At 50.7% G+C, this 25588-nt stretch overlaps 2 protein-coding genes and 1 pseudogene across 3 annotated transcripts; 1 reads left to right on the plus strand and 2 right to left on the minus strand.

Annotated features, from left to right (window-relative positions):
- The first annotated feature begins 2170 nt into the window (after positions 1 to 2170).
- On the plus strand, positions 2171 to 5897 carry SLC16A13 (solute carrier family 16 member 13). The gene is made up of 4 exons (XM_023184462.2): positions 2171 to 2884; positions 3031 to 3174; positions 4084 to 4821; positions 5536 to 5897. The coding sequence occupies exons 1-4, from the start codon at positions 2686 to 2688 to the stop codon at positions 5736 to 5738; spliced, it is 1284 nt and encodes a 427-aa protein (XP_023040230.1). The 5' UTR covers positions 2171 to 2685; the 3' UTR covers positions 5739 to 5897.
- Positions 5898 to 7050: 1153 nt separating this feature from the next.
- SLC16A11 (solute carrier family 16 member 11) lies at positions 7051 to 9873 on the minus strand. 2 transcript variants are annotated; one of them, XM_031934379.1, is made up of 4 exons: positions 9562 to 9873; positions 9104 to 9311; positions 8724 to 8867; positions 7051 to 8558 (listed from the first exon to the last, which is right to left on the minus strand). In XM_031934379.1, the coding sequence occupies exons 2-4, from the start codon at positions 9303 to 9305 to the stop codon at positions 7726 to 7728; spliced, it is 1179 nt and encodes a 392-aa protein (XP_031790239.1). In that variant the 5' UTR covers positions 9306 to 9311; positions 9562 to 9873; the 3' UTR covers positions 7051 to 7725. The 2 variants fall into 2 exon arrangements, with proteins under 2 accessions (XP_031790239.1, XP_031790238.1); XM_031934378.1 differs by having other exon boundaries at positions 9104 to 9685.
- Positions 9874 to 16511: 6638 nt separating this feature from the next.
- LOC111521267 overlaps positions 16512 to 25588 on the minus strand; it is a 14173-nt pseudogene continuing 5096 nt past the window's right edge.

The following is a 25588-nucleotide window of genomic DNA, read 5'->3' on the forward strand; positions in this document are numbered from 1 at the left end:
AAAAAAAAAAAAAAAAAAATACAAAAAACTAGCCGGGCGAGGCGGTGGGCATCTGTAGTCCCAGCTACTTGGGAGGCTGAGGCAGGAGAATGGCATAAACCCGGGAGGCGGAGCTTGCAGTGAGCTGAGATCCGGCCACTGCACTCCAGCCTGGGCGACAGAGCGAGACTCTGTCTCAAAAAAACAAACAAACAAACAAACAAACAAACAAAAACTAGGCCAGGCATGGTGGCTCACGCCTGTAATCCCAGCACTTTGGGAGGCCAAAGCAGGCAGATCACCTGAGGTCAGGAGTTCGAGACAAGCCTGACCAAAATGATGAAACCCTGTCTCTACTAAAAATACAAAAAATTTAGCCGGGCATAGTGGCAAACACCTGTAATCCCAGCTATTCGGGACGCTGAGGCAGGAGAATCGCTTGAACCCAGGAGGTGGAGGATGCAGTGAGTTGAGATCATATCATTGCACTCCAGCCTGGGCGACAAGAGCAAAACTCCATCTCAAAAAAAAAAAAAAAAAAAAAAAAAACCTACTAAACTAAAACCTTCCTTCACCTCCCACTACAGCAACTTATCCTCTGTTGAAAATAAGACCAATAAGACCGGCTAAGCTAATATTACTTGGCTCCTGCTGCATGTCAGGACATAAACTAAGCATTTTTAGTGCATGGATTTTCTAACTGAACTCCACGGGCAACCCTTAATAGTAGGTACTATTAACTCCAATTTACAGATGGGGAAACCCACTGAGAGATTCAGCATCTTGATCGAGTTAAGTAATGAAGCCAAGATCGGAACTGTGGGCCGGGCATGGTCACTCACACCTGTAATCCCAGCACTTTGGGAGGCCAAGGCTGGTGGATCACTTGAGGTCAGGAGTTCGAGACCAACCTGGCCAACATGGTGAGACCCTGTCTCTACTAAAAATACAAAAATTAACTGGGCGGTTGTGGTGGAAGCCTGTTATCCCAGAAACTCAGGAGACTGAGGCAGGAGAATCACTTGAACCTGGGAGGCGGAGGTTGCAGTGAGCTGAGATCATGCCACTGCACTCCAGCCTGGACCACAGAGCAAGACTCCGTCTCAAAATAAATAAATAAATAAAAGACTGAAACTGTGATCTGATTCTAAAGACTGAGTTCTTAATCACTATGGAATACAGCCACACCAATTTCTGCATCTTTGGCATATTCCCCACCAGCTGACATTTTGACTCTTAGAAAGTATATATGTGTATTATTGATCATTACTTTTATTTCCCACATATAAAATTAAGGCTCAATATGTATTTTAAGACTACACAGCCTCCCTCCCTGCCTCCACTTCTTGTTTGTTGCTTTCCCCAGTAACCTGGGAGTGAACCTTGAGTCCACAGTTTCCAGGTCAGGGTCCTGGGAAGTATGGCTTATAATGAAGGAACAGGAAATCCAAGCCGTTGGTGTTATGGAGACTGGGAAGGACTGGGGAGTGTTTGCTAGGGGCCTGAGGACTAGTTGGGTAAGAGGGGGCTGACTGCTCCAGTGGCCGGGGTCAGAGTTTCTCTCTTTAGTCTACCCCACCATCAGATCAAAAAAGGTGGTTAGGAAGTGGTTGTTACTAGAGGGCAGAGGAAAAGGTTCCAGCCCCAGTGAGGAAGAGGCAGGTGGTGTTGGTGGGGACCGGCCCTGTGTGAGCTTACAGCCGCCCTTCCTCTCCTCAGTTATTTTTGGTCTCTGTGACCTGTAGGTTTCCTGTTAGTGGGAACAGAAGTGACAGGAACGAGTTCCCACTATAGAAATGAACGCCGGGAGTCCAACTCATTCCCCTTCTCTCTTCCCTTAGCCTTTGAACTTCTCAGGGATCCAGGCCTCTAGGTCTGCGTGTTAGTGGCTTCAGGCGCTGCGCCAGACACTTCCTTTGAGTCAAATCTCCTAACCCCTCCCCTATCCCCAATAGGGCCTTGCAATTCCTGGACCCGTCATTAAAGCAAGACAGTCCTTTCCTCTGCAGAACCAGTTTACCCACCACTAACCCTTCCGTGTGGCTCTGGGTGCTGAAATGGGGATGAGTTGGCCGCCGGGTGAACAGGAGACGGAAGCACCCCGGAAGCTTCCTGGCAGTCCTCGCGTCACGTGGGGCCCTACCTAGTCGGCCTCCTAAGGCCCCTCCTTACGCATGCGCCCATTCACTGCCCCGTCCCCATCAGTGCCTGAATCCCGCCCTGCCCTTCTGGTTCCGCCCCTGCCCGGGAGCCCCGCATCCTCATTGGCGAGCTCTGGACGTGGATGTTGGCCAGGGTGGCCCGGCGCGGACACCCCAGTGATAAAATGGACCATCCACAAGGAAACTAGCGCGCTCCAGGGGTGTGGCTCAAAACGCAGTTCCGCCCTCTGGCTCCCAGCCCAACACCGAACCGGGATCGATCTGGCCCCGGCTTGAACTAGCTCAGCTCCGAGCTCGCGGAACCACGCCTCCGGGAGACTCTGGCCCGGCCAGCGCGGGCCTGGTCTTCAGTCCTATATCGCCCACGCTTGGGAAAAGGTGCAGGGGCCTCTCGCCGCCTCGTCGGGACTGTCCTCTCTACCTGCCTCTCCAACCCCTCTCGGCCCCGAGCCACCCGGCAGCGGGGGTGGGTGTGCAGAGGTGCGGCGTCCAGAACCCGGCTCCCGCAGAGGCTCTGGGTGACAGCAGCCCTGTTACGGCTTAGATGGCGCGCAGGACCGAGCCCCCCGACGGGGGCTGGGGATGGGTGGTGGTGCTGTCAGCGTTCTTCCAGTCGGCGCTGGTGTTCGGGGTGCTCCGCTCCTTTGGGGTCTTCTTCGTGGAGTTTGTGGCGGCGTTTGGGGAGCAGGCAGCGCGCGTCTCCTGGATCGCCTCCATAGGAATCGCGGTGCAGCAGTTTGGGAGTGAGTGCGGCGCCTGGATCTGGCGGACTGCGACCCTCGGAAGGGAGAGGGAATGCGGCAACTGGGAAGGAGAAGGGCGAGGGGCGGGAGATGCTAGGCGGGGAGACGCCTGAGATCTTCTCGCAGCGCCCCTTCCACTTCCTCAGGCCCGGTAGGCAGTGCTCTGAGCACGAAGTTCGGGCCCAGGCCCGTAGTGATGACCGGAGGCATCTTGGCTGCGCTGGGGATGCTGCTCGCCTCTTTCGCTACTTCGTTGACCCACCTATACCTGAGTATTGGGTTGCTGTCAGGTGAGAGCTTGCACAAGGGCAGGAGAGTCAACTGCTTAGGTCGTTGCATGTTCACCTCCTTCCTGCTCCTTCCAAAGGGTTCGGGGAGAAGCTGAGGGAAAGTTTAGCTAGCACCTGTACCCAGAAGGGAATTCTTAATAGGAATGACTAAACCAACAAACATGATGAGGAATTAGGAAATCCAAGGATGATGAAACCTGGCCTGGCGCCGTGGCTCACGCCTGTAATCCCAACACTTTGGGAGGCCGAGGCGGGTGGATCACGAGGTCAGGAGATCGAGACCATCCTGGCCAACATGGTGAAACCCCGTCTCTACAAAAAAAAAAAAAAAAAATACGAAAAATAGCCGGGCGTGGTGACAGGCGCCTGTAGTCCCAGCTACTCCGAAGGCTGAGGCAGGAAAATGTCGTTGACCCGGGAGGCAGAGCTTGCAGTGAGCTGAGATCGCACCACTGCACTCCAGCTTGGGCAACAGAGCGAAACTCCATCTGAAAGAAAGAGAGAGAGAGAGAGAGAGAAAGGTGCTAGGTACTGTGACTGTGAAATTGATATCATTATTCTATTTACAGCTGAGGAAAAGCTCTAAAGCTTATACAACTTGGCAAATGAAGGTCACACAACCAGAAATGGTAGAGCCCAGGTCTAACTCCAAAGTTCTGTGCTAATTACCTTACAAACTTTGTCTCTAATCTTCCACAATCCCAAAAAGTGTATTATTACATTTTGCAGTTGAGAAGGTTGAGGCTGGGAGTGTTAAAACACACAAGCTAGAAAGTATCCAAGCCAAGATTGTATCCCAGGTCTGTTGGACTCCACAGCAAGTGCTACATTCTGCTGCTGGGCAATGCGGGGATTACTGGGTGCCTTGAGCTCCCAAGAGTTCCTAACCCCTTACTTCTTTATTGACAGGCTCTGGCTGGGCTTTGACCTTCGCTCCGACCCTGGCCTGCCTGTCCTGTTATTTCTCTCGCCGTCGATCCCTGGCCACCGCGCTCGCACTGACAGGCGTGGGCCTCTCCTCCTTTGCATTTGCCCCCCTTTTCCAGTGGCTCCTCAGCCACTATGCCTGGAGAGGGTCCCTACTGCTGGTGTCTGCCCTCTCCCTCCACCTGGTGGCCTGTGGGGCTCTCCTCCGCCCACCCTCCCTGGCTGAGGACCCTGCTGTGGGTGGTCCCAGGGCCCAACTCACCTCCCTCCTCCATCATGGCCCCTTCCTCCGTTACACTGTTGCCCTCACCCTGATCAACACTGGCTACTTCATTCCCTACCTCCACCTGGTGGCCCATCTCCAGGACCTGAATTGGGATCCACTACCTGCTGCCTTCCTACTCTCAGTTGCTGCTATATCTGACCTCGTGGGGCGTGTGGTCTCTGGATGGCTGGGAGATGCAGTCCCAGGGCCTGTGACACGACTCCTGATGCTCTGGACCACCTTGACTGGGGTGTCACTAGCCCTGTTCCCTGTAGCTCGGGCTCCCACAGCCCTGGTGGCTCTGGCTGTGGCCTACGGCTTCACATCAGGGGCTCTGGCCCCACTGGCCTTCTCCATACTGCCTGAACTAGTAGGGACTAAAAGGATTTACTGTGGCCTGGGACTATTGCAGATGATAGAGAGCATCGGGGGACTGCTGGGGCCTCCTCTGTCAGGTAAGTGGAATGGGGTTCCCAGGGGGTGAGGGCTGCCATGTTGCACAACTAGGGGAGGGTATTCTCACTCCAGTGTATGTGAATATCGCCCTCTGGTGTAGTACAGTACACAGCCTGTGTGGCCAACCATAGCATCCCTGAAATGAGTCCATGGGGCAAAGAACTTGGGGCTGGGAAAGTCTGAGCGGAAAGACAGAGAAGCTAAGTGGAACCCTTGGCAGGGCGCCTACAGCTCGGGTTTTCAGAGGACCTGGCAGAACCTGGCCAGACACAGAATGCTACAGACGTAGCATTCCAGTGTCCATCCTTTCCTTTGGCCCACTGGGCCCCAAACCAGGTATCTGAGGCACCCGGTCAAGGTTCTGCTGGCTCAGGTTGCCAGAAGTTTCAGACCTTTATCTCCTCTTATCCATTAACTGAAGCTTTAGAAAGGCTACAGTTGCTAGAAAGAAAGGCACAAGTATGCCTGACTCAATCTGGATCTCCAGATCCCTGCAGGCTGGTTTGGAGGTCCTTTCTGAAGGCGGGGAGGTGGTTGAAATTAACTTTTGAGGCCCTTTTGGGAAACCAGAGTTCTCAAGTTTATCCAACTATTCCATGGGAGTTCCAACTCCTCTGAGATAATAAGTCTTCCCTCCACCCAAAAATGTATCTGAGACATCAGCCCCAGCAAATAGATCACTCATGTGTATTCTTTTTCTCTCTTGGACCTAGGCTACCTCCGGGATGTGACAGGCAACTATACAGCTTCTTTTGTGGTGGCTGGGGCCTTCCTTCTTTCAGGGAGTGGAATTCTCCTCACCCTGCCCCACTTCTTCGCCTGCTTCTCAACTACTACCTCCAGGCCCCAGGACCTTGTAACAGAAGCACTGGATATTAAAGTTCCCCTACCGAAGGAGGGGCTGGAAGAGGACTGAACTTCACAGAGTCAGGCCCGGAAAGCCAGCGCTTGACAGCTCCAGGTCTTCTCTTGCCACGTCTTGGTCTCCACAGAACCACAGTGCCTTAAGATTCTCGATCTGCCTCCCCCTAGAGCAGGCCTGGGGCTCCTGCAATGTGTGTGCCAACCCTTTGTATTTTTGTATTTTGTTGAGGACTCTTATTTATCCTCCTTTACTGTCCTAATATTTTCTTTTTTTTTCTTTTTCACGAGATGGAGTCTTGCTCTGTTGCCCAGGCTGGAGTGCAGTGATGTGATCTCGGCTCACTGCAACCTCCGCATCCCAGGTTCAAGTAATTCTCCTGTCTCAGCCTCTGAAGTAGCTGGGATTACAGGCGGGAACCACCGCTCCTGGCTATTTGCTTTTTTTTTTTTTTTTTTTTTTGTATTTTTGGTAGAGACAGGGTTTCACCATGTTGGCCAGGATGGTCTCGAACTCCTGACCTTGTGATCCACCCTCCTCAGCCTTCCAAAGTGCTGGGATTACAGGCATGAGCCACTGCACCCAGCCTCTCCTAACCTTTTCTAAAGGACCCAGGAGTTTTGAAGGATCCGGGAGTTCCTGCTTCACTGAGTGTGAATCAACTGTGAAAATCAAAGGCCAAGAGACTTATCATGTTTTATATACCATCTCTAGTGTTGCCTCCCAAGTTTCTTCTCTGAAGACACATGTTTGGGAAATATGACTGTCCCTTTGAGATAAAATCAAGTAGGAAAAATAGATAATAATCACAACCTCAGAATGAGCTGGGGCCCGTATGCTTGGGTTGGCCGAACGGTGTCATGCCTGGAAGTGGAGGAGGATGTCCAGGAGCTCTGATGACCTAAGGCATTTTAACCCTGGACTCTGCTCTCCAGGCCGCCACCACATACCTCCCTCTTCCCCATTATCCCTGTGGCTTAGAAAAGAAATTGAGGGCCGGGCACAGTGGCTCACACCTGTAATCTCAACATTTTGGGAGGCCGAGGCAGGTGGATCATGAGGTCGGGAGTTTGAGACCAGCCTGGCCAACATGGTGAAACCCCGTCTTTACTAAATACAAAAATTAGCGGGCCGTGGTGGCATGTGCCTATAATCGCAGCTACTGGGGAGGCTGAGGCAGGATAACTGCTTGAACCCGGGAGGCGGAGGTTGCTGTGAACCAAAGTTGCGCCACTGCACTCTAACCTGGGCGACAGAGCAAGACTCTGTCTCAAAAAAAAAAAAAAAAAAAAAAGAAAGAAAGAAAGAAAGAAAAGAAATTGAGAGAATGCTGAGGACACAGGTTATAGATGTGTGGACAGCTTTGGTAGAACTGAAGTCTGAGCCTAGGATTCTTGTATTTCCCTCAGGCTCATAGAAGGAGATTGAAATGCAGGGAAGAGTCAGTCTGGGAGGTCTGGGGACTAGGGTAAGGGACATGAAGATGGGGCAGATAGTACCCACGAGCAACCCACCTCCAACCCCAGCAACACACTGAAACTGGCTGCCAGACAACTTTGCAAAGATTCCCTGTTACCGCCAGGACTTGGGTGAAGGGAAATGGGTTGCCTGGATAGACAGTCCCCCTTCTTCATACCCAGGGCCTTTTGGGATCCTGTTCCTTTGAACCGGCCTTTCTGGCTGTCTTAAGGAGAATATTTTCAGGGTCCTAGATTGGTGAACAGTTGGAGGTTTCAGGAAAACCCAATAAAAATTCTTTATTGGGGGAGGGGCTCTAACAAGAAAATAATCAACAAGTGGTGTCCAGAGTGGAGCGAGGGCCTCCTGGGGACAGCAAGACTGCCTGGGGAGCCGGAAGCAGCTCCCCCCTCTCTGGGGGAGGCGTGGCTGGAGGGGAGGCTGGACCACAGGAGGGCAGCGCCTTGGGCAACCCTATGTAGATGAAGCTGCCGGAGAGGATCAAAGAGCCAGACACGAGGAAAGAGGTGGTGAAGTCTCCTGTCTCATCCCTCAGGAAGCCTGAGGAGATGGGTAAGGGAATTTAGAAGCCCCTCACCCCAGGGGCAGAGGATAGTTGTAGGCAGATCTGCCAGCTCAGGTCCTTACCTGACAGGGGAGGGCCCAGGAGCCCCCCGAGGCTCATCAGCATCATCACCAGTCCCGTGGCCTGCACCACGCCTCCGATGCCCACCAGCCCGGGGAGCACACCGAAAACCAGCGGGGCGTAACTCCCCGCGCTCAGCCCATAGGCCACAGCGGCGGCCAGCAGGGTAGCCCCCCAGCTCTCTTCGCCCCCCACCACGGGCACCAGTCCCACCACCCACAGCCCCAGCCCAGTCAGAGCCCCGAATATGGCCAGCAGCCGCGGGAGAGGCACCCAGCCTTGGTCTGCCAGCCACCCGCAGACCAGCCGGGCGCCCGCATCGCCCACCGCAGCCACAGCCACCACCAGCGCTGCCCCGAATCCCCCCAGGCCCCGGTCTAAAGCGTGGGGGGCCAAGTGCACGTAAGGAACGAAGTACCCGCCCCCAACCAAGGCTGTGCCTAGAGCAAAGATTGAGAAGGCCCGGCGTGTGAAGAGACCCAGGCCGAGGGCAGCTAAGGGACTAAGCGGTGGGGCTGGGGGGTCGCCAGGAAGGGCCAGGGGTAGCAGCAGGGCGCCACAGGGGGTGAGGTGGAGGGTGATCGCGCCGAGGAGGAGCAGAGCGCCCCGCCAGCCGAAAGTATCCAGGAGAAGCTGCAAGGCTGGCGCCAGGAGCAGCGAGGAGGCCCCGTTGCCGGTGAGCGCCAGCCCCACCGCCAAGACTCGACGGCGGGAGAAGTAACGCGAGAGGGTGCCTAGGGCAGGGGCGAACACCAGGGCCCAACCAGAGCCTGCGAATGAATGGGAAGGGATGGGGGCCGGCACTGGGGACGCCCGCCCCAGCATTCCCAGTCCTGCTCTCCGCACCAGGCCCTCGCCTCGTTCGCTACCCCAGGTCCCACAAGCTCCTGTCCCCACCTTCACCCTGAATGACCCGGGCATCCCACTTCCCTCACCAGCGAGGAGGCCCAGGCCGAGGTAGAGGTGCAGCAGACTGCGGGAGAAAGCCGAGAAGACGAAGCCCAGCGAGGCGAGGACGCCCCCAACCATCACCACCGGGCGGGCTCCCCAGCGCGTGCTCAGGGCGCTGCCCACGGGGCCTGGAAGGGGACGGAGTCAACGAAAGACACGCCCCCGGGCCCAAACTCTCTCCAACACCTCTCATTGGCTGTTTACCTCCCTCGAACTAAGGATTCCTCTCCTTGACCTTAAGATGCACTCTTTTCTAGAGCGGGTCGCCCTTTCTCAGGTTGTCGGGTAATCAGGTGGGTCTCCCATCCCTCGGTTCACGGCCCCTCCTCCCGGTTCCCGTCTCTCGCCTCAGAGCCCGCCTCACTGGCTGCCTGCTGCACCGCCAGGGCCAGGGCGCTGATCCATGCAGTGTCCTGGGCGCTTCGGTCAAAGTGCTCGGCAAGGTCAGGGAAGGCAAGGCCCAGCGAGCGCAGCAGCCCGTAGGACAGCCCGTTCACCGCGAAGGCTGCGGCCGCCACCACCCAGCCCCAGCCCCCGTCTGGGGGTCCAGCGGGCTGGGGGGTCATCGCCGTCTGCGGGGGTGGGCAAACACCTGTGAGAGAAGCCTCCACGCTTGTGCTTCCGCTGGGGAGCTGGCATCCCTGAGATCCAGCCTCTGGCTGCTCCCCCGGGGTGGGCCCGTCATCCCGAGCGCGATGGCGCAGAGCAGAGGGAGCCGGAGCCAGGCCTAGGGCTGGAACTCCGCGCGAGGTACCGGGACGGGGACAGCCAGATCCCCCAGGCCCGGGGCTCCCCGTCCCACGTTCACTCCTTCCCCCTTACCCGACCTCTCCGGGCTGTGCGGTGAGGGGAAGGGCGAGGAAGGGCTGGGCCCGGCTTTCTCTCTGCTTCCCAGGCGGGCGGGGGCCCCGAAGGGGAGCGAGAGCAGCGATGGAGCCCAACTTGGACGAGCTCTCTCGGTAAACAGAGATCACCACAGGGGCCCGAGCCACCTGGGACGCTGGGGGTACGGAGGGCGGGGGCGAGCTGAAACAACCAATCCGCCAAGCCGCGGGTGAGGCCAGACCCAGTCCCACGGGGATTGAATTATGTACACACACAACCCCCAGCCCCGGGGAGGGAGTGGAGAGGAATAAATGCCGAGGGGCCCTGCCCTGCTCACACCCATGCACCTGCCGCCTGCTGCGCGCAGGGGAGACACGTGGATTGCAAACCCCAGCGACCCCGGGGTCCACTGCCAACGCGTGGAAATAGGGATGGTCCCAAAAGCCTGAGGGGATGAGTAGTTTTGTTTTCAGGAACGTTGCTGAGGACCAGGTAAATCTCGGATATCAGATCACAGACTTCCACTGAGTACCAGAGCTGTGCTTAGAATAACAGACCCCCAGGCTGGGCGCGGTGCACGCCTATAATACCAGTACTTTGGAAGGCCAATGTGGGTGGATCACCTGAGGTCAGGAGTTCGAGACCAGCCTGGCCAACGTGGCGAAACACCATCTCTACTAAAAATACAAATAAATTAGCCAGGCATGGTGGCACGAGCCTGTATTCCTAGCTACTCCGGAGGCTGAGGCAGGGGAATCTCTTGAACCCAGGAGGCAGAAGTTGCAGTGAGCCAAGATCATGCCACTGCACTCCAGCCTGGGCGACAGAGCGAGACTCTGTCTCAAAAATAAATAAATAAATAGATAATAAAATAACAGGCCCCCAAGGATAGGGGGACTCTCTCAAACAGGACTCAAACAGTCCTCTCAAACAGGAGAGTCTCAAACAGGACTCTCTCAAAGTGAAGACCTGCGATGTGCCAGGCACTGTTTACACATGCTATCATTTCATCTTATAATAACCCTATGAAGAAGTTGTTGTTCTCTTTTATTCATTTATTTTTTTTTAGATGGAGTCTCACTCTGTAGCCCAGGCTGGAGTGCAGTGGCGAGATCTTGGCTCACCGCAACCTCTGCCTCCTGGGTTCAAGCAATTATCCTGCCTCAGCCTCCCGAGTAGCTGGGATTACAGGCGCATGCCACCAATCCTGGCTAATTTTTGTATTTTTTAGTAGAGATGGGGTTTCGCCATGGCCAGACTGGTCTGGAACTCATGACCTCAGGTGATCTACCCACCTCGGCCTCCCAAAGTGCTGGGATTACAGGAGTCAGCCACCGCACCCAGCCAGTGTCGTGCCTCTTTTATAGATGCAGTAACTGAAGCTCACAGGGAAAAAATGGTGTGAATATCTGAATTTAGGTCTGTCCAACTGTGGGACCCACAGGGAGAACAATCCCGGAACTGAAACAAAATCTGGCACAGTTAAGAGAACTATCCTGGATACAGCTTGATGCAAACTGCCCTGGAAAGGGTGGAACCATTGCAGGGACAGAAAACGCAGGATTCTAAAATAAGGGGTCACTGGGAATAGAAAGGATTCTTGAGATCAGAATCTCTAAACACATAGGTTAGAATTTTATTTTTTACATATGTATGTATGTATGTGTTTATTTACAGAGACAGGGTGTTGTCCAGGCTGAAGTGTAGTGGTACCATTATGGCTCACTGCAGCCTCGACCTCCCAGGCTCAAGCGATCCTCCAGCCTCCTGAGTAGCTGGGACTACAGGCTCCACGCCACCATGCCTGGCTAAATTTGTTCATTTTTTGTAGAGAGGGGGTCACAGTATGTTGCACAGGCTGGTCTCAAGCTCCTGGACTTAAGCAATCCTTCCACCTGGGTCTCCCAAAGTGCTGGGATTACAGTCTACCATGCCTGGCCAGGTTAGACTTTTGAAAGCAAAGTAAGAAATCAGGTCATGGAACCCAGGTATTGATTTTTTGAAACACTTTATAGAAAATGTCCTTTTTGACAGGTCTTTACCTCAGCTGTTTGAATTCCCAGGTGTGTTCTTTGGTTTAATTATTAAACATAGGATAGAATATTCAGCAGCCTAAGTTGGGATTATGCATCCACCGAGCCACATGATGGCAGTATTTCCTAACTGTTGGGAAAGAATCTGCATGTAAAGACAAGAAAAACAGCTTCTTAAGCAGCGAAACTGTAAACATGAAAAACACAGCATGACCTTTAACGGCTCTCCGCTGCCTAAAGAGGGAAAAAAAATCACATTTCTGTACTTTGTACAGGCCTTTTACAATAATCAAAGGTAGACCTAGGTTACCGTTCCAAACCGTCTCTCCTCCCTCCCTTTTGCAGCCTCCCATCAGCCACTATCTTCTCCGCTCTGTGGACATGCCTAGCTTTTCCTCACTCCTCAATTTTTGCATATGTCATGCTCTCTGCTTGAAACGTCCTGTTCGTGAAGGTCTAAGGTGACAGACACACATTAGGAAAGTGGCCCCACCGGTTTCCCCAGCCCAGAGTGCTGTTGTGAAAGCAGGTCCTCAGCCACCGGGGAGGGCAGGGATCCTGCTTCCTGAGAAGGCTGCTGAAGACTCTGCTCCATGCTATATGAATCACTGTCTCCCCATGGTGAGGCAGAAATGCAGGGCACTCAGAGCGATGACCCGGCCCTCTGCCTCTGGGAGTTGTGCTAAGTGATGCTGAGTACCTTCGCAGGATGCTTACGAAGCCAGAAGGGTATCCTAGAGCCTGGGACTGGGGCTGTGGAAGGGCACATTCCTCTTCTACCTCAGGCTTCCTATATTCTTAGCAAAACTTGTCATCTTTTGCTGACGGAATAAAATAGCACAGAGATTAGGAGAATAGACTCCCAAGTTAGATTTCCTGGGGTTGAATTCCAGCTCTATTGTAGGGTCCAGCCCTACGGGGCTTAGGGGGTGTTCTCCCCGTGTGCGGAGATGAGACTGTAATAAATAAAGACACAAGACAAAGAGATAGAAGAACAGACAGCTGGGCCCTGGGGACCATCAAGACTCGGAGACCGGTAGTGGCCCGGACCGGCTGGGCGTGCTGATATTTATTGCATACAAGATAAGGGGGCAGGGTAAGGGGCATGGATCTTTTAAGTGATTGACAAGGTGAAACAAGTCACATGATCACAGGACAGGGGTCCCTTCCCTTTCAGGTAGCCGAAGTAGAGAGAGGAAGGCAACCTACGTCAGCGTTTTCTTCTATGCACTGATAAGAAAGATCAAAGACTTTAAGACTTTCACTATTTCTACCTCTATCTACTACGAACTTCAAAGAGGAACCAGGAGTACGGGAGGAACACGAAAGCGGACAAGGAGCCTGACCATTGAAGCACAGCACCACAGGGAGGGGTTTAGGCCTCCGGATGACTGCGGGCAGGCCTGGATAATATCCAGCCTTCCACAAGAAGCTGGTGGAGCAGAGTGTTCCCTGACTCCTGCAAGGAAAGGAGACTCCCTTTCACGGTCTGCTAAGTAATGGGTGTCTTCCCAGACACTGGCGTCTCTGCTTAACCAAGGAGCCCTCAAGCGGCCCTTAGGCGGGCATGACAGAAGGCTCACCTCTTGCCTTCTAGGTCACTTCTCACAATGTCCCTTCAGCACCTGACCCTATACCCGCCGGTTATTCCTAGGTTATATTAGTAATGCAACAAAGAGTAATATTAAAAGCTAATGATTAATGTTTATAATAATGATTGATAATTGTCCATGATCATCTCTATATCTAATTTGTATTATGACTGTCTTTATTCTAACTATTTTCTTTATTATACTGAAACAGTTTGTGCCTCCAGTCTCTTGCCTCAGCACCTAGGTAATCTTTCGCCCACATTCTACCACTTAGTAACTATATGACGATGAGCAAGTGTGACTCAACCTCTCTGTGCCTCAGTTTCCTCATCTCTACAATGGGGATAATAACAGTAGCTACCTGATGGGTTGTTATAAGAATTAAATGAGTCACTGTGAATACATATATAAGTAAAGAACATAGAATGGTGCCCAAATATGACATGTGTTAGAGCTCATTGCTGTTTTTTTTTTTTTTTTTTTTTTTTTGAGACGGAGTCTTGCTCTGTCACCCAAGCTGGAGTGCAGTGGCTTGATTTCTGCTCACTGCAAGCTCTGCCTCTCGGGTTCATGCCATTCTCCTGCCTCAGCCTCCCAAGTAGCTGGGACTACAGGTGCACACCACCACACCCAGCTAATTTTTTGTATTTTTTTAGTAGAGACAGGGGTTCACCGTGTTAGCCAGCATGGTCTCAATCTCCTGACCTGGTGATCTGCCCGTCTCAGCCTTCCAAAGTGCTGGGATTACAAGCATAAGCCACTGTGCCCTGTCTCTTTTTTTTTTTTTTTGAGACAGAGTCTCGCTCTGTTGCCCAGGCTGGAGTGCAGTGGCATAATCTAGGCTCACTGCAACCTCTGCTTCCCAGGTTCAAGTGATTCTTCAGCCTCAGCCTCTCAAGTAGCTGAGATTACAGGTGCCCACCACCACATTCAGCTAACTTTTTTGTATTTTTAGTAGAGACGGGGTTTCACCATGTTTGCCAGGCTGGTTTTGATCTCCTGACCTTAAGTAATCCACCCACCTTGGCCTCCCAAAGTGCTGGAATTACAGGTATGAGCCACTGCACCCGGCCTCCATTGCCACTATTACTGTGAGTTGAGGAACCTGGCTGGTCCCAACAGCACGGCAGCCCTTCCCCACCTGGCTACTTCTACTAATGCCTCAAGATCAAGGCGCCACATTGCCCTGGTAAGTTCTCAGTAGAGCCACATGGGTTATAAAATGTGAATGGCTATAAAGAGATTCAGTGGAAATTTCTGCTTTTCTTCTTTTTTTCCTTTCTTTTCCCTTAGCATTTTCCAAAGTTTGTGAGAAAATGCTGGTCTCCCTGTCTTAACTCTATAAACAAAAGAGAAGGCCGGGTGCAGTGGCTCACACCCATAATCCCAACACTTTGGGAGGCCCAGGCAAATGGATTATCTGAGGTAAGGAGTTTGAAACCAGCCTGGCCAACCAACATGGTGAAACTCTGTCTATACTAAAAATATAAAAATTAGCTGGATGTGGTGGCGCATGCCTATCATCCCAGCTACTTGGGAGGCTGAGGCAGGAGAATCACTTGAACCCAGGAGGGGAGTTTGCAGTGAGCCGAGATCGTGCCACTGCACTCCCGCCTGGGTGACAAGAGCAAGAATCCATCTCAAAAAAATAAAATAAGGGCATGTGCGATGTCTCACACCTGTAATCCCAGTACTTTGGGAGGCCAAGGCAGGTGGATTACCTGAGGTCAAGAGTTCAAGACCAGCCTGACCAACATGGAGAAACCCCATCTCTACTAAAAATCCAAAAGTAACCAGGCGTGGTGGCTGGCGCCTGTAATCCCAGCTACTCGGGAGGTTGAGGCAGGAGAACTGCTTGAACCTGGGAGGCAGAGGTTGCCGTGAGCCGAGATTGCGCCATTGCACTCCAGCCTGGGCAATAAGAGTGAAACTCCTTCTCAAAAATAAAAAATAAAAATAATAAAATAAATAAATAAGAATAATAAATAAATAAAAACAAAAGAGAAGAAGAAAGTCAAAATAAGTTTTAGTCATTCAGTCCTTCATACAAAATATTTATAGACAGCTACCACGTGCCAGGTGCCATGCTTAGCATTTGGGATACACATGTGAATAAGATACAGTCTCTCCCCTCCCAGTCCCACAATCAAATCGGAGAATCATCGCATGAAGAAAAGAATTCTCAGCACGAGGACAGAGACACATACACCGTAGAGTGGTGCATGGGAAAAACTGACTCATTCCTCTTAGGAAAGCTGGGAGGCTTCACGGAAGAGAAGCCCCTTGTGCTGGGTCTTGAAGGATGAGTAGGAGTTTGCCAGATGGATCTGTGGGCAGGGGCATTACAGGCAAAGGGAGCAGCTTGTGGAAAATCACAAAGGCATGAACCAACTCAGCACCTTGTTTATTGTTTGGGGAGCTATAAATAGCCGCTGTGTGGAGAACCGAGCATGTGTAGGAGGAGAATGTAGGATTACGCTGCTGGGCAGTGGGTCCCGTCTGAAAGGCCTTGAAGTCCAGGTTAGGAAGTCAGATATTCCTCCAGAGGCTGATACTACTCCAAAACGTCCACAGAAGTAGCACTCACTAATAATGGAAACTGAATACAGAGGAGAGACGAGTCATGCCACAATCAGAGGGGCAAGGAGAGTTTGCCTTTTGCATGTGGGAAATTTCTTGGAAATATCTTGTTTTATATTAAAAATTGATGCAGAATTTTTCATTCTACTTTTTCTTTTTTTTAAGACAGAGTCTCACTCTGTCGCCAAGTACAGTGGCGCGATCTCGGCTCACTACAACCTCCACCTCCCGGGTTTACGCCATTCTCCTCCCTCAGTCTCCCAAGTAGCTGGGACTACAGGCGCCCACAACCACGCCCGGCTAATTTTTTGTATTTTTAGTAGAGACGGGGTTTCACCGTGTTAGCCAGGATGGTCTCGATCTCGTGACCTCATGATCTGCCCGCCTCGGCCTCCTAAAGTGCTGGGATTACAGGTGTGAGCCACCGCGCTCAGTCTATTTTTTTTTTTTTTTTTTTTTGACAGTGGATAAATTTTTATTGAGCCACTTAGTTTACAACATGAGGTAAAAGGAAAAAGTTCTCCTTGACCCATATTTGACATAGCTGTAGGAAAGTATTTTAGACTTCAGGGATTCCTAAGGGATTCCATCTCTCAAAGGCTGGGATCAAGTAAACAAATTTTATTAACTCCTTGAATTTTCCAGTTGACTCTTCCTTTACATTAGTAACAAGTTCTATTATGTAAGTTTCTTCAAGGCCAAGTTTTATCATAGTTGCTAATATCCTTAGAGCTGAACTATTTCAATCAATGTCCACTAATTCCACTTCAAAAATGAGTTTTGCATTTGGTGGAATTTTGGCATCAGGCTGTCCTTTCTTTCCATAAGCCCATTCTAGTTCAATCTCCAGTTGAGCCTTTTCTCCTTTACTCATAGTCAAGAGGGCTTCATCCCATCCTCTGACAACTTTGCCTACTCCGACCTTAAAACTTGAAGGCTTGGCATTTTTCTTCTTCGCACTTGTCTCAATATTAGTATCAAAAACAGTCCCATCTTGTAGTGTTCCTGTATACCAGCAGTGAACAACATCTGCCCTTTTGGGAAAGTTGGTTTTATCTCCCTTTTTCAGAACAGATTTAGTATATTTTGGTGGACCCTTATCCAGAGTCTCTTCAGACTTGGTTTCTTTGGGTTTTTCTTCATTAAGCTTCACATTTTTTACTTGCTCATTTTACTTATACTTTCAGTACCCTTGAAACACTTAGTTTCAAAAAAATGGTTATAGGCTGTAACCAAGTGGTCCTTGTTAGCTGTCTCGGCCACATGTTTAATGTTTCCTAATAATTTATATTCTGCAAGAAACAAATCTGAACCGTGTTCTTGCAGAAACTTGATAATGTCCTTCTTGGGCAGCTGCTCACTGTGCACCACGCCCGGCTAATTTTTGTATTTTTAGTAGAGACAGGGTTTCACCATGTTGGCCAGGCTGGTCTCAATCTCCTGACCTCAGGCGGTCCTCCCACCTCAGCCTCCCAAAGTGCTGGGATTACAGGCATGAGCCACCGCACCCGGTGGCTTACCTGGCATATTCTATTAACAGTCTAGGCCGGGCGCAGTGGCTCATGCCTATAATCCCAGCACTTTGGGAGGACGAGGCGGGTGGATCACGAGGTCAGGAGATTGAGACCATCCTGGCTAACACGGTGAAACCCTATCTCTACTAAAAATACAAAAAAATTAGCCGGGCGTGGTGGTGGGTGCCTGCAGTCCGAGCTGCTGGGGAGGCTGAGCCAGGAGAATAGCGTGAACCTGGGAGGCGGAGCTTGCAGTGAGCCGAGATCACGCCACTGCACTCCAGCCTGGGCGACAGAGTGAGACTCCGTCTCAAAACAAAACAAAACAAAACAAAACAAAACAAAACAAAACAAAACAAAAAAATAAACCAGTCTGGGACTTTGGCCAACATCTATATCAAAGTTGTGAGTCGTAAGCCATGGGCACTAACTCTGACTTATTCACAGAAAGAAATGATTTATCACAGGATACTGCATAGTTTACAAAATCACCAAGAAACCTACAGAGCCAAGATTGGCAGGAGCACAGACGGCCACAAGCCTAAATGGGTTGCTAAAGCCACCGTTGTCACCACAGGACACTAGATGTCGCTGCTGGCAGCCGTCTGCGACCACTGGGCCTGGAAACCTCTGCTGTGCCTCAGAAATTTTCTCTGCTTCTGCACCCTCAAATCCAAATCCAGTGATCCTGACCACCAGAACCTAGGCCACATGCTCTCATCCTAGCTGGAAAGGGTGGCAGGAAGAGTGAGAACCTGGTGCTCTCAGTGTCTATAGGCAGATGGATTCTGCCTCCCTTCAAAAATAATAAGGTGGGCCCAGGCACAGTGGCTCACACCTGTAATCCCAGCACTTTGGGAGGCTGAGGCAGGTGGATCACCTGAGGTCAGGGGTTTGAGACCAGCCTGGCCAACATGGAAAAACCCTGTCTCTACTAAAAATATAAAAATTATCCAGATGTGGTGGCATGCACCTGTAATCCCAGCTACTTGGGAAGACTGAGGTGGGAGAATCGCTTGAACCAGGAAGGCCGAGGTTGCAATGAGCTAAGATGGTACCACTGCACTCCAGCCTGGATGACAGAGTGAGACTCCATCTCAAAAAAAAATAAATTAATAATAAGGTGGAAAATTTCTGAAAGGGAAGGCTTCAGATGCAAGAGGGCCAAAAATATCCTAAAACTGTGTAAGCCTGGCCTGGTGCAGTGGTTCACACCTATAATCCCAGCACTTTGGGAGGCCAAAGCAGACGGATCACGAGATCAGGAGATCGAGACCATCCTGGCTAACACAATGAAACCCTGTCTCTACTAAAAATGCAAAAAATTAGCCAGACGTGGTGGCGGGCGCCTGTAGTCCCAGCTACTTGGGAGGCTGAGGCAGAATGGCGTGAACCCAGGAGGTGGAGCTTGCAGTGAGCCGCGATCGTGCCACTGCACTCCAGCCTGGGCGACTGAGCGAGACTCCGTCTCAAAAAAAAACAGAAAAGAAAAAGAAAAAACTGTGTAAGCCCAACTAAAATGGATTATTAGAACAGGAATGGGATTCCAATTAGACCTGGTGACCTTTTTTTTTTTTGTTTTCTGAGATGGAGTCTCGTCTGTTGCCCAGGCTGGAGTACAGTGGCGCCATCTCGGCTCACTGCAACCTCCACCTCCCAGGTTCAAGCAATTCTCCTGCCTCAGCCTCCTGAGTAGCTGGGATTACAGGTGCCAGCCACCACACCCGGCTAATTTTTGTATTTTTAGTAGAGACAGGGTTTCACCATATTGGCCAGGCTGGTCTTGAACTCCTCACCTCGTGATCTGCCCACCTTGGCCTCCCAAAGTGCTGGGATTACAGGCGTGAGCCACCGTGCCAGGCCAGACCTGGTGAGTTATTAAAAGCACAGTTCCTGAGTTCCAACTCCCACCATTTTCAGGCATCTATAAAAAGGGGACAATGCTTCAAAGGATGGTTGGTGAGATTTCAGTGAATTAAAGCTTGGAAAGGACCCAGCACCACTCCAGGCACAGGGCAGGCATCCCACAAATGTAGGTTCCCGTCCATTTCATTTCATCCCATTTTCTGGCCACGGGTAGCCACCCCTTCATCTCTACACCAGTCCAATTCTACTCCAAGTCACTGTGACCCTCCTGTCTGGATTTGTGAGAGGCAGTCAGACCAGAAGAGGCCACAGGGTGATATTTGTCATCTCCCTGCTGCTATACCAACCTCTCAGCTACCTGAGGTTTTTGGGTCCCTTTGTCTGCCTTCCCAGCCCCAACCTGAGACCTGGGCATCTGACTTGAAGGACGCGGGCTCTTAGTGGACATGATAACAATGCCCACATCAGCCCTTAGGGCTGCAGCAGCCCTGCCTGGCCAGAGTCGCTACCTCCCCAGGGAATGTCAACCAGGACCAGAAGCCAAGGCGGGAGGGGACAGTAAGTCAGATAACAGGTTTTCTACAGGGATGTAAATTACACATCTTGGAGGATCTAACATATGCAAGGCAGAGTTTTGGGGGTCAAGTAAGCAAATGGTGCCTGTTTTCTTGGCCCAAGGCAGAAATGCCTTTGTGAACACTGGGAGGAGTTGCGTGGGGGCTAAGCCCTGAGAAAGTCCCAAAGCCATAGGAGGGCCCAGACACCGAAGAGGCTGCAACTGGCTGCAGTGGATGCCACATAAACCTCTTCCTGTCCTTGCACAGGGTGGATCTTGTCCCTCCCAGTGTGCTCCTTTCTGTAGCTCTTGCTGGCCATGAATCTCCTTTGCCCCTGTCCACGTCTCCATGCCATTTCCTCTGCAGAGCCTTCTCCTGCCTCTCCCCTACTGTCCAAACATTTTAAATGCTGGGCAGCCTCTCTTCCTTAGGGTTCCTTCCCTCTATCCCATTCGAAGAGCTGTACCCAGCTTTATCTACCTCCATCTCAAGCTTTCATCCTCTCTCTCTCTCCTCTGTTCACAGTCAGGAGTCCCTTGCAATGAGACCGATTCTGGTTTAAAATGCATTTGTGCGGGAGGGTGTCAGGGTCTCACCTGGAGGGAAGTCACACCTGTACAGGCCTACAGAGAGGTGAGACGGGGCCTCAGGCATCTCACCAACTGGGTGCATAGAAAGAGCACCGTTATTTATTTATTTATTTATTTATTTATTTATTTTAGATGGAGTCTCCTTCTGTCACTTGGGCTGGAGTGCAGTGGCGCAATCTCCATTCACTGCAACCTCCGCCTCCTGGGTTCAAGCGATTCTCCTGCCTGAGCCTCCGGAGTAGCTGGGATTACAGGCACATGCCGCCATGCCCGGCTAATTTTTTGTATTTTAGTAGAGACGGGGTTTCCCCGTGTTGCCCAGGTTGGTCGTGAACTCCTGAGCTCAGGTGATCCACCTGCCTTGGCCTCCCAAAGTGCTGGGATTACAGGCGTGAGCCATCGTGCCCAGCGAGCACCCTGATTCATGGATCATCAGCTTCCCCTTCCCTGGGCCCAGGGATCTGGGAGATAAGTTGATGCCACAGCCCCAGTAGTTGATGTTTCAGGACAGTGGCCAGTGAGTGCTGAACACAGTGAGCAGCAGGGTGGGCTGAGACCTGAGCTCCACGACTCATAAAGCCCCACTGTTCTTGCATGGTGTGTGGTTTCTGGGTTTATTTCCCTGTTGTCCTTGAGGGGAGATATTTATTCCCTGAGTACGTAGGTTGCAGGGCTCAGGGCTGAAAGCATTCCCCATCCTTACAGAAATGCTAGGGACATGAAAAAGTGTACAGGAGTCTCGAACTCCTGACCTCAGGTGATCCACCCTCCTTGACCTCCCAAAGTGCTGGGATTACAGGCATGAACCATCGCGCCCTGCCCAAGAGTGTTAACTAAACCATCTAGAACTGCCTGTTGGTGCCTGAAGGGACTTGGGGAGGTTGTAAAACCAAAGATTACTCTGAAGGGGACTCTTCTTGGGAATCTGTTGAGGTTTTTCTGTTTATTATTAGTGATATGATTTGTTCTGATTTTTACCACCAATTCCTCCTTCCCCCACTAAACATATACCGCCCAAGGAGCAAGAAGAAACACCTACGCTGTGTGTGAAGAACCTGGCATTCTATCATATCTGGCACAGGCATCGGTGTAGCAGCAACGAATGAATGTGTGTCTCTCTTCCCCAGCCTCGATGACTACAGCTCCATTCTAACTGGTCTTCCTGCACAGTGTGGATCCCACAGTGTTGACAGAACCAGCCTCTAGGTTCAGCAAGGAAACGGGGCTGATTCTCAGGCAGGAGGAGGCAGAGTACATATGACTCAATCCCTCTTTGCCTTTAATGAGAGTGACGGAGAATATTTTCCCTTTAAGAAGGGGGATATCCTGAGAATCTATAAAAGCCTGAAGAGCAGTCATGGAACACAGAGGACAGCAAAGGCAAGAAAGGGGTGATTCCAGTTCCTTAGTCGAGAAGTAGAGACCTGCCTCTGCCTCAGTATTGGCTCTGATTGGATGTTGTGAACTGGTAAAGATCTCTGGGTTAATGTGAGTGGTCAGAGGGCAGGAGAGTATAATGGCAAATGAAGTCACTTCCTATTCACTCACATCCCTCTGATAGAGCAACAGAACCCACTGAGGATGGTAGCTCAACAAACAATTTTGTTGATGTATGGGAACAATGGCTTTATGGTTTTTGCAACTGCCATCTATACAGTTTTCCTACAGACGTCCAAGCCCGTCTCGCCTCATTCTGTTCCTTGTGAGCTTCCGGAACAGAATTACTCCATTCCTAGTCTCAGTTCATCATGGTCAAGGTATAAAACTGGAGAGCTGGTCGGGTACGGTGGCTCATGCCTGTAATCCCAGCACTTTGGGAGGCTGAGGCGCGTGGATCACGAGATCAGGAGATCAAGACCATTCTGACTAACACGGTGAAACCCCGTCTCTATTAAAAATACAAAAAATTAGCTGAGCATGGTGGCGGGCGCCTGTAGTCCCAGCTACTTGGGAGACTGAGGCAGGAGAATGGCATGAACACGGGAGGCGGAGCTTGCAGTGAACTGAGATCGCGCCACTGCACTCCAGCCTGGGCGACACAGTGAGACTCCGTCTCAAAAAAAAAAAAAAAAAAAAAAGTGGGGAGTTTATGTGTTAACTTCTTTATTTTATTTTATTTATTTATTTATTTTGAGATGAAGTTTCAGTCTTGTCACCCAGGCTGGAGTACAATGGCACAATCTTGGCTCACTGCAACCTCTGCCTCCCGCATTCAGGCGATTCTCCTGCCTTAGCCTCCAGAGTAGTTGGGATTACAGGTGCCTGCCACCACGCCTGGCTAATTTTTCTTTTCTTTTCTTTTCTTTTTTTTTTTTTTTTTTTGTACTTTTTAGTAGAGACGGAGTTCCCCCATGTTGGTCAGGCTGGTCTTGAACTCTTGACCTCAGGTGATGCACCCACCTCAGCCTCCCAAAGTGCTGGGATTACAGACGTGAGCCACCGCACCCGGCCATATGTGTGAACTTCTGAATTGGCTGATTTTAGGTGATAGTAGCTATGCCTGAGTATATAGAAGGTAGAGCTATCTTGCTCTCTCATTCTTAGATGGTACAAATCAGCCTGTGGAAAACTGACAGGAGTGGTGCTCACTGCTCATTGTGATTTATTTCATGGTTTTCTTTTCTCATTCTGAAACCATTCTATCAAATGGCAATAGACTGTTCCTGTTCACCCCCATGAAGTAATCATGTACCACACGAATAATACACAATGAGATTGCTTTTCCACTTATAAAACATGACCAGTTATGACTCATTCTGACATTTCAAAGCCTAAGAATTCCAGGGGCACTACTAGAAGCATCTGTCTACCTTTCCAGCATGATTCATGCATTCGCTTGAGATTCTGTTAACCCTTGCCATTCTTTTATTCCCAAACCTGGAAGTAGGTTAACTGTAAGATAAGTGTATCTTTTCATTCCAGATGACAGGCAGGATGTGCAGGTCACTTTACTCAGTGCCTGGCATTAAGCTTGTGGTGGACCCACTACGTGGACAAACTCCCAGCCTTCTGCCTTCCCCCAAGGGTCATACCACGTTCACATTCACCTTGCTACAGCCGCTAAACAGACTTGACTCAGCTTTCCCTTCAGAGTCATAAGACAGCTGCCACTGTTCCAAATCTCCTGCCCTCACAAGGAAACACCCACGACAGGAAGGTAACAAGCACGGCTCCTCTTCTACAGCCTTTTTTTTTTTTTTTTTTTTTTTTTTTTTGAGAAGGAGTCTCACTCTATCACACAGCAGACTGGAGTGCAATGGCATGAACTCAGCTCACTGCAACCTCCACCTCCTGGGTTCAAGTGATTCTCCTGCCTCAGCCTCCCGAGTAGCCGAGATTACAGGCGCCCGCTAATTTTTGTATTTTTAGTAGAGACGGGGTTTCACCATGTTGGCCAGGCTGGTCTCAAACTCCTGACCTAAAGCGACCCACCTGCCTTGGCCTCCCAAAGTGCTGGGATTACAGGTGTGAGTCACCATGCCCAGCCAATGGCTTTCTTACGTTGTGTGTCTGTGTCTTTTCTCTTCTTGTAAGGACACCAGCCATATTGGATTAAGGGCATGCCCTACTCTGACATGACCTAATCTTAATTTATTACATCTGCAACGACCCTACTTCCAAGTAAGACCACCTTCTGAGATACGGGGGTTAGAACTTCAACCTTTCTTTTGGAGGACACAATTCAACACATAACAGGTGGTGTGAGACGCCCTTGTATAATGAATAATCTCTGCATTACCTAAATCCAAAGATTTTCTGTAGCTTATGACCCAAAAGTCCTTTTTTCTCTTTTTCTTTTTTTTTTTTTTTGAGACAGTGTCTCGCTCTGTCACCCAGGCTGGAGCGCAATGGTACAATCTCGGCTCACTGCAACCTCCGACTCCCGGGTTCAAGTAATTCTTCTGCTTCAGCCTCCTGAGTACCTGGGTTTACAGGTGCACGCAACCACACTCAGCTAATTTTTGTATTTTTAGTAGAGATGGGGTTTCACCATGTTGGCCAGGCTGGTCTCCAACTCCTGACCTCAAGTGATCCACCCGTCACGGCCTCCCAAAGTGCTGGGATTACAGGCGTGAGCCATGCACCCGGTCCCAAAAGTCCTTCTGATAGAGGACTCTGCTATTATAGGAGTTCAAACCAGTCCAACCGAACAAGCATCACACATCTCTTCCACAGTCTCATCCCCTCCTTACCGAAAACTCCTTGTCTCCAGGAGCAACCTAGAAAATTTATATGATCACCAAAGAGCAGTTTTATCTCCTAACCAAAGTCCTTTTTCAGAAGAGGGTCTTGTATAACTTTGAATAACGGAGGTGTGTTTGCATAATTCAAGAGCCAGCATGGGAAGTTTCCCAACATTAAAGAACAGTCTTCTTTCAAAATGCATTCTTGCCATCCGCCTGGACAACATAGCAAGACCCCATCTCTACAAAAAAATTTTTAAAATTATCTGGGCATGCTGGTAGACACTTGTGGTCCTTGCTACTTGGGAGGCTGAGGCAGGAGGATCCCTTGAACCCAGGAGTTCAAGGCCACAGTGAGCTGTGACAGTGCCACTGCACTCCAGCCTAGGTGACAGAGCGAGGACAGCCTGTCTCAAAGGGGAAAAAAAAGTGTTCTTGCCAGACAGAGGAACATTCAAGGTGGTGGTAGTTGTTTTAACATGTGAAAATGTAGCTTTTAAACAACACTATTTTGGCCAGGCACGGTGGTTCACACCCATAATCCCAGCACTTTGGGAGGCCGAGGGGGGCCAATCACTTGAGGTCAGGGGTTTGAGACCAGCCTGGCTAACATGGTGAAACGCTGTCTCTATTAAAAATACAAAAATTAGCTGGGCATGGTGGTGGGCTCCTGTAATCTCAGCTACTCGGGAGGCTGAGGCAGGAGAATCACTTGAACCTGGGAGGCGGCAGTTGCAGTGAACCAAGATTGTGCCACTGCACTCAGGCCTGGGCGACAGAGCCACACTCCATCTCAAAAAAATAAAATATACTTGGGAGGCTAAAGCAGGAGAATCACTTGAACCTGGGAGGCAGAGGTTGCCGTGAGCCGAGATTGTGCCATTGCACTCCAGCCTGGGCAACAAGAACAGAACTCTGTCTCAAAACAAATAAAATAACACTGTTTTGTTGCATCAGCTGTGCCCGATCAGCCGGACTTTCTCCCGGTCCCTGCCCCACTTTCTGAGTATGCTTAAGGTACGGAGCCTGTCACCAACTGAATGCCCTAATTTAACCTAATCCCACTCCAAGCATTCCAGCTTCTCAGAGCTGTGACAACCTCCCCTTT

The sequence above is a fragment of the Piliocolobus tephrosceles genome, chromosome 16 (assembly GCF_002776525.5).
Source record: "Piliocolobus tephrosceles isolate RC106 chromosome 16, ASM277652v3, whole genome shotgun sequence".
NCBI lineage: Eukaryota > Metazoa > Chordata > Mammalia > Primates > Cercopithecidae > Piliocolobus > Piliocolobus tephrosceles.

Excerpts from the sequence above, each read along its gene's own strand:
- SLC16A13 (XM_023184462.2), top strand. The coding sequence starts at position 2,686 with ATGGCGCGCAGGACCGAGCCCCCCGACGGGGGCTGGGGATGGGTGGTG. Across the intron at positions 2,885-3,030 it reads CGCGGTGCAGCAGTTTGGGA|GCCCGGTAGGCAGTGCTCTG; the intron begins GTGAGTGCGGCG and ends CCACTTCCTCAG. Across the intron at positions 3,175-4,083 it reads GAGTATTGGGTTGCTGTCAG|GCTCTGGCTGGGCTTTGACC; the intron begins GTGAGAGCTTGC and ends CTTTATTGACAG.
- SLC16A11 (XM_031934379.1), bottom strand. The coding sequence starts at position 9,305 with ATGACCCCCCAGCCCGCTGGACCCCCAGACGGGGGCTGGGGCTGGGTG. Across the intron at positions 8,868-9,103 it reads GGCGGTGCAGCAGGCAGCCA|GCCCCGTGGGCAGCGCCCTG; the intron begins GTGAGGCGGGCT and ends GTCCCCTTCCAG. Across the intron at positions 8,559-8,723 it reads CGGCCTGGGCCTCCTCGCTG|GCTCTGGTTGGGCCCTGGTG; the intron begins GTGAGGGAAGTG and ends ATTCATTCGCAG.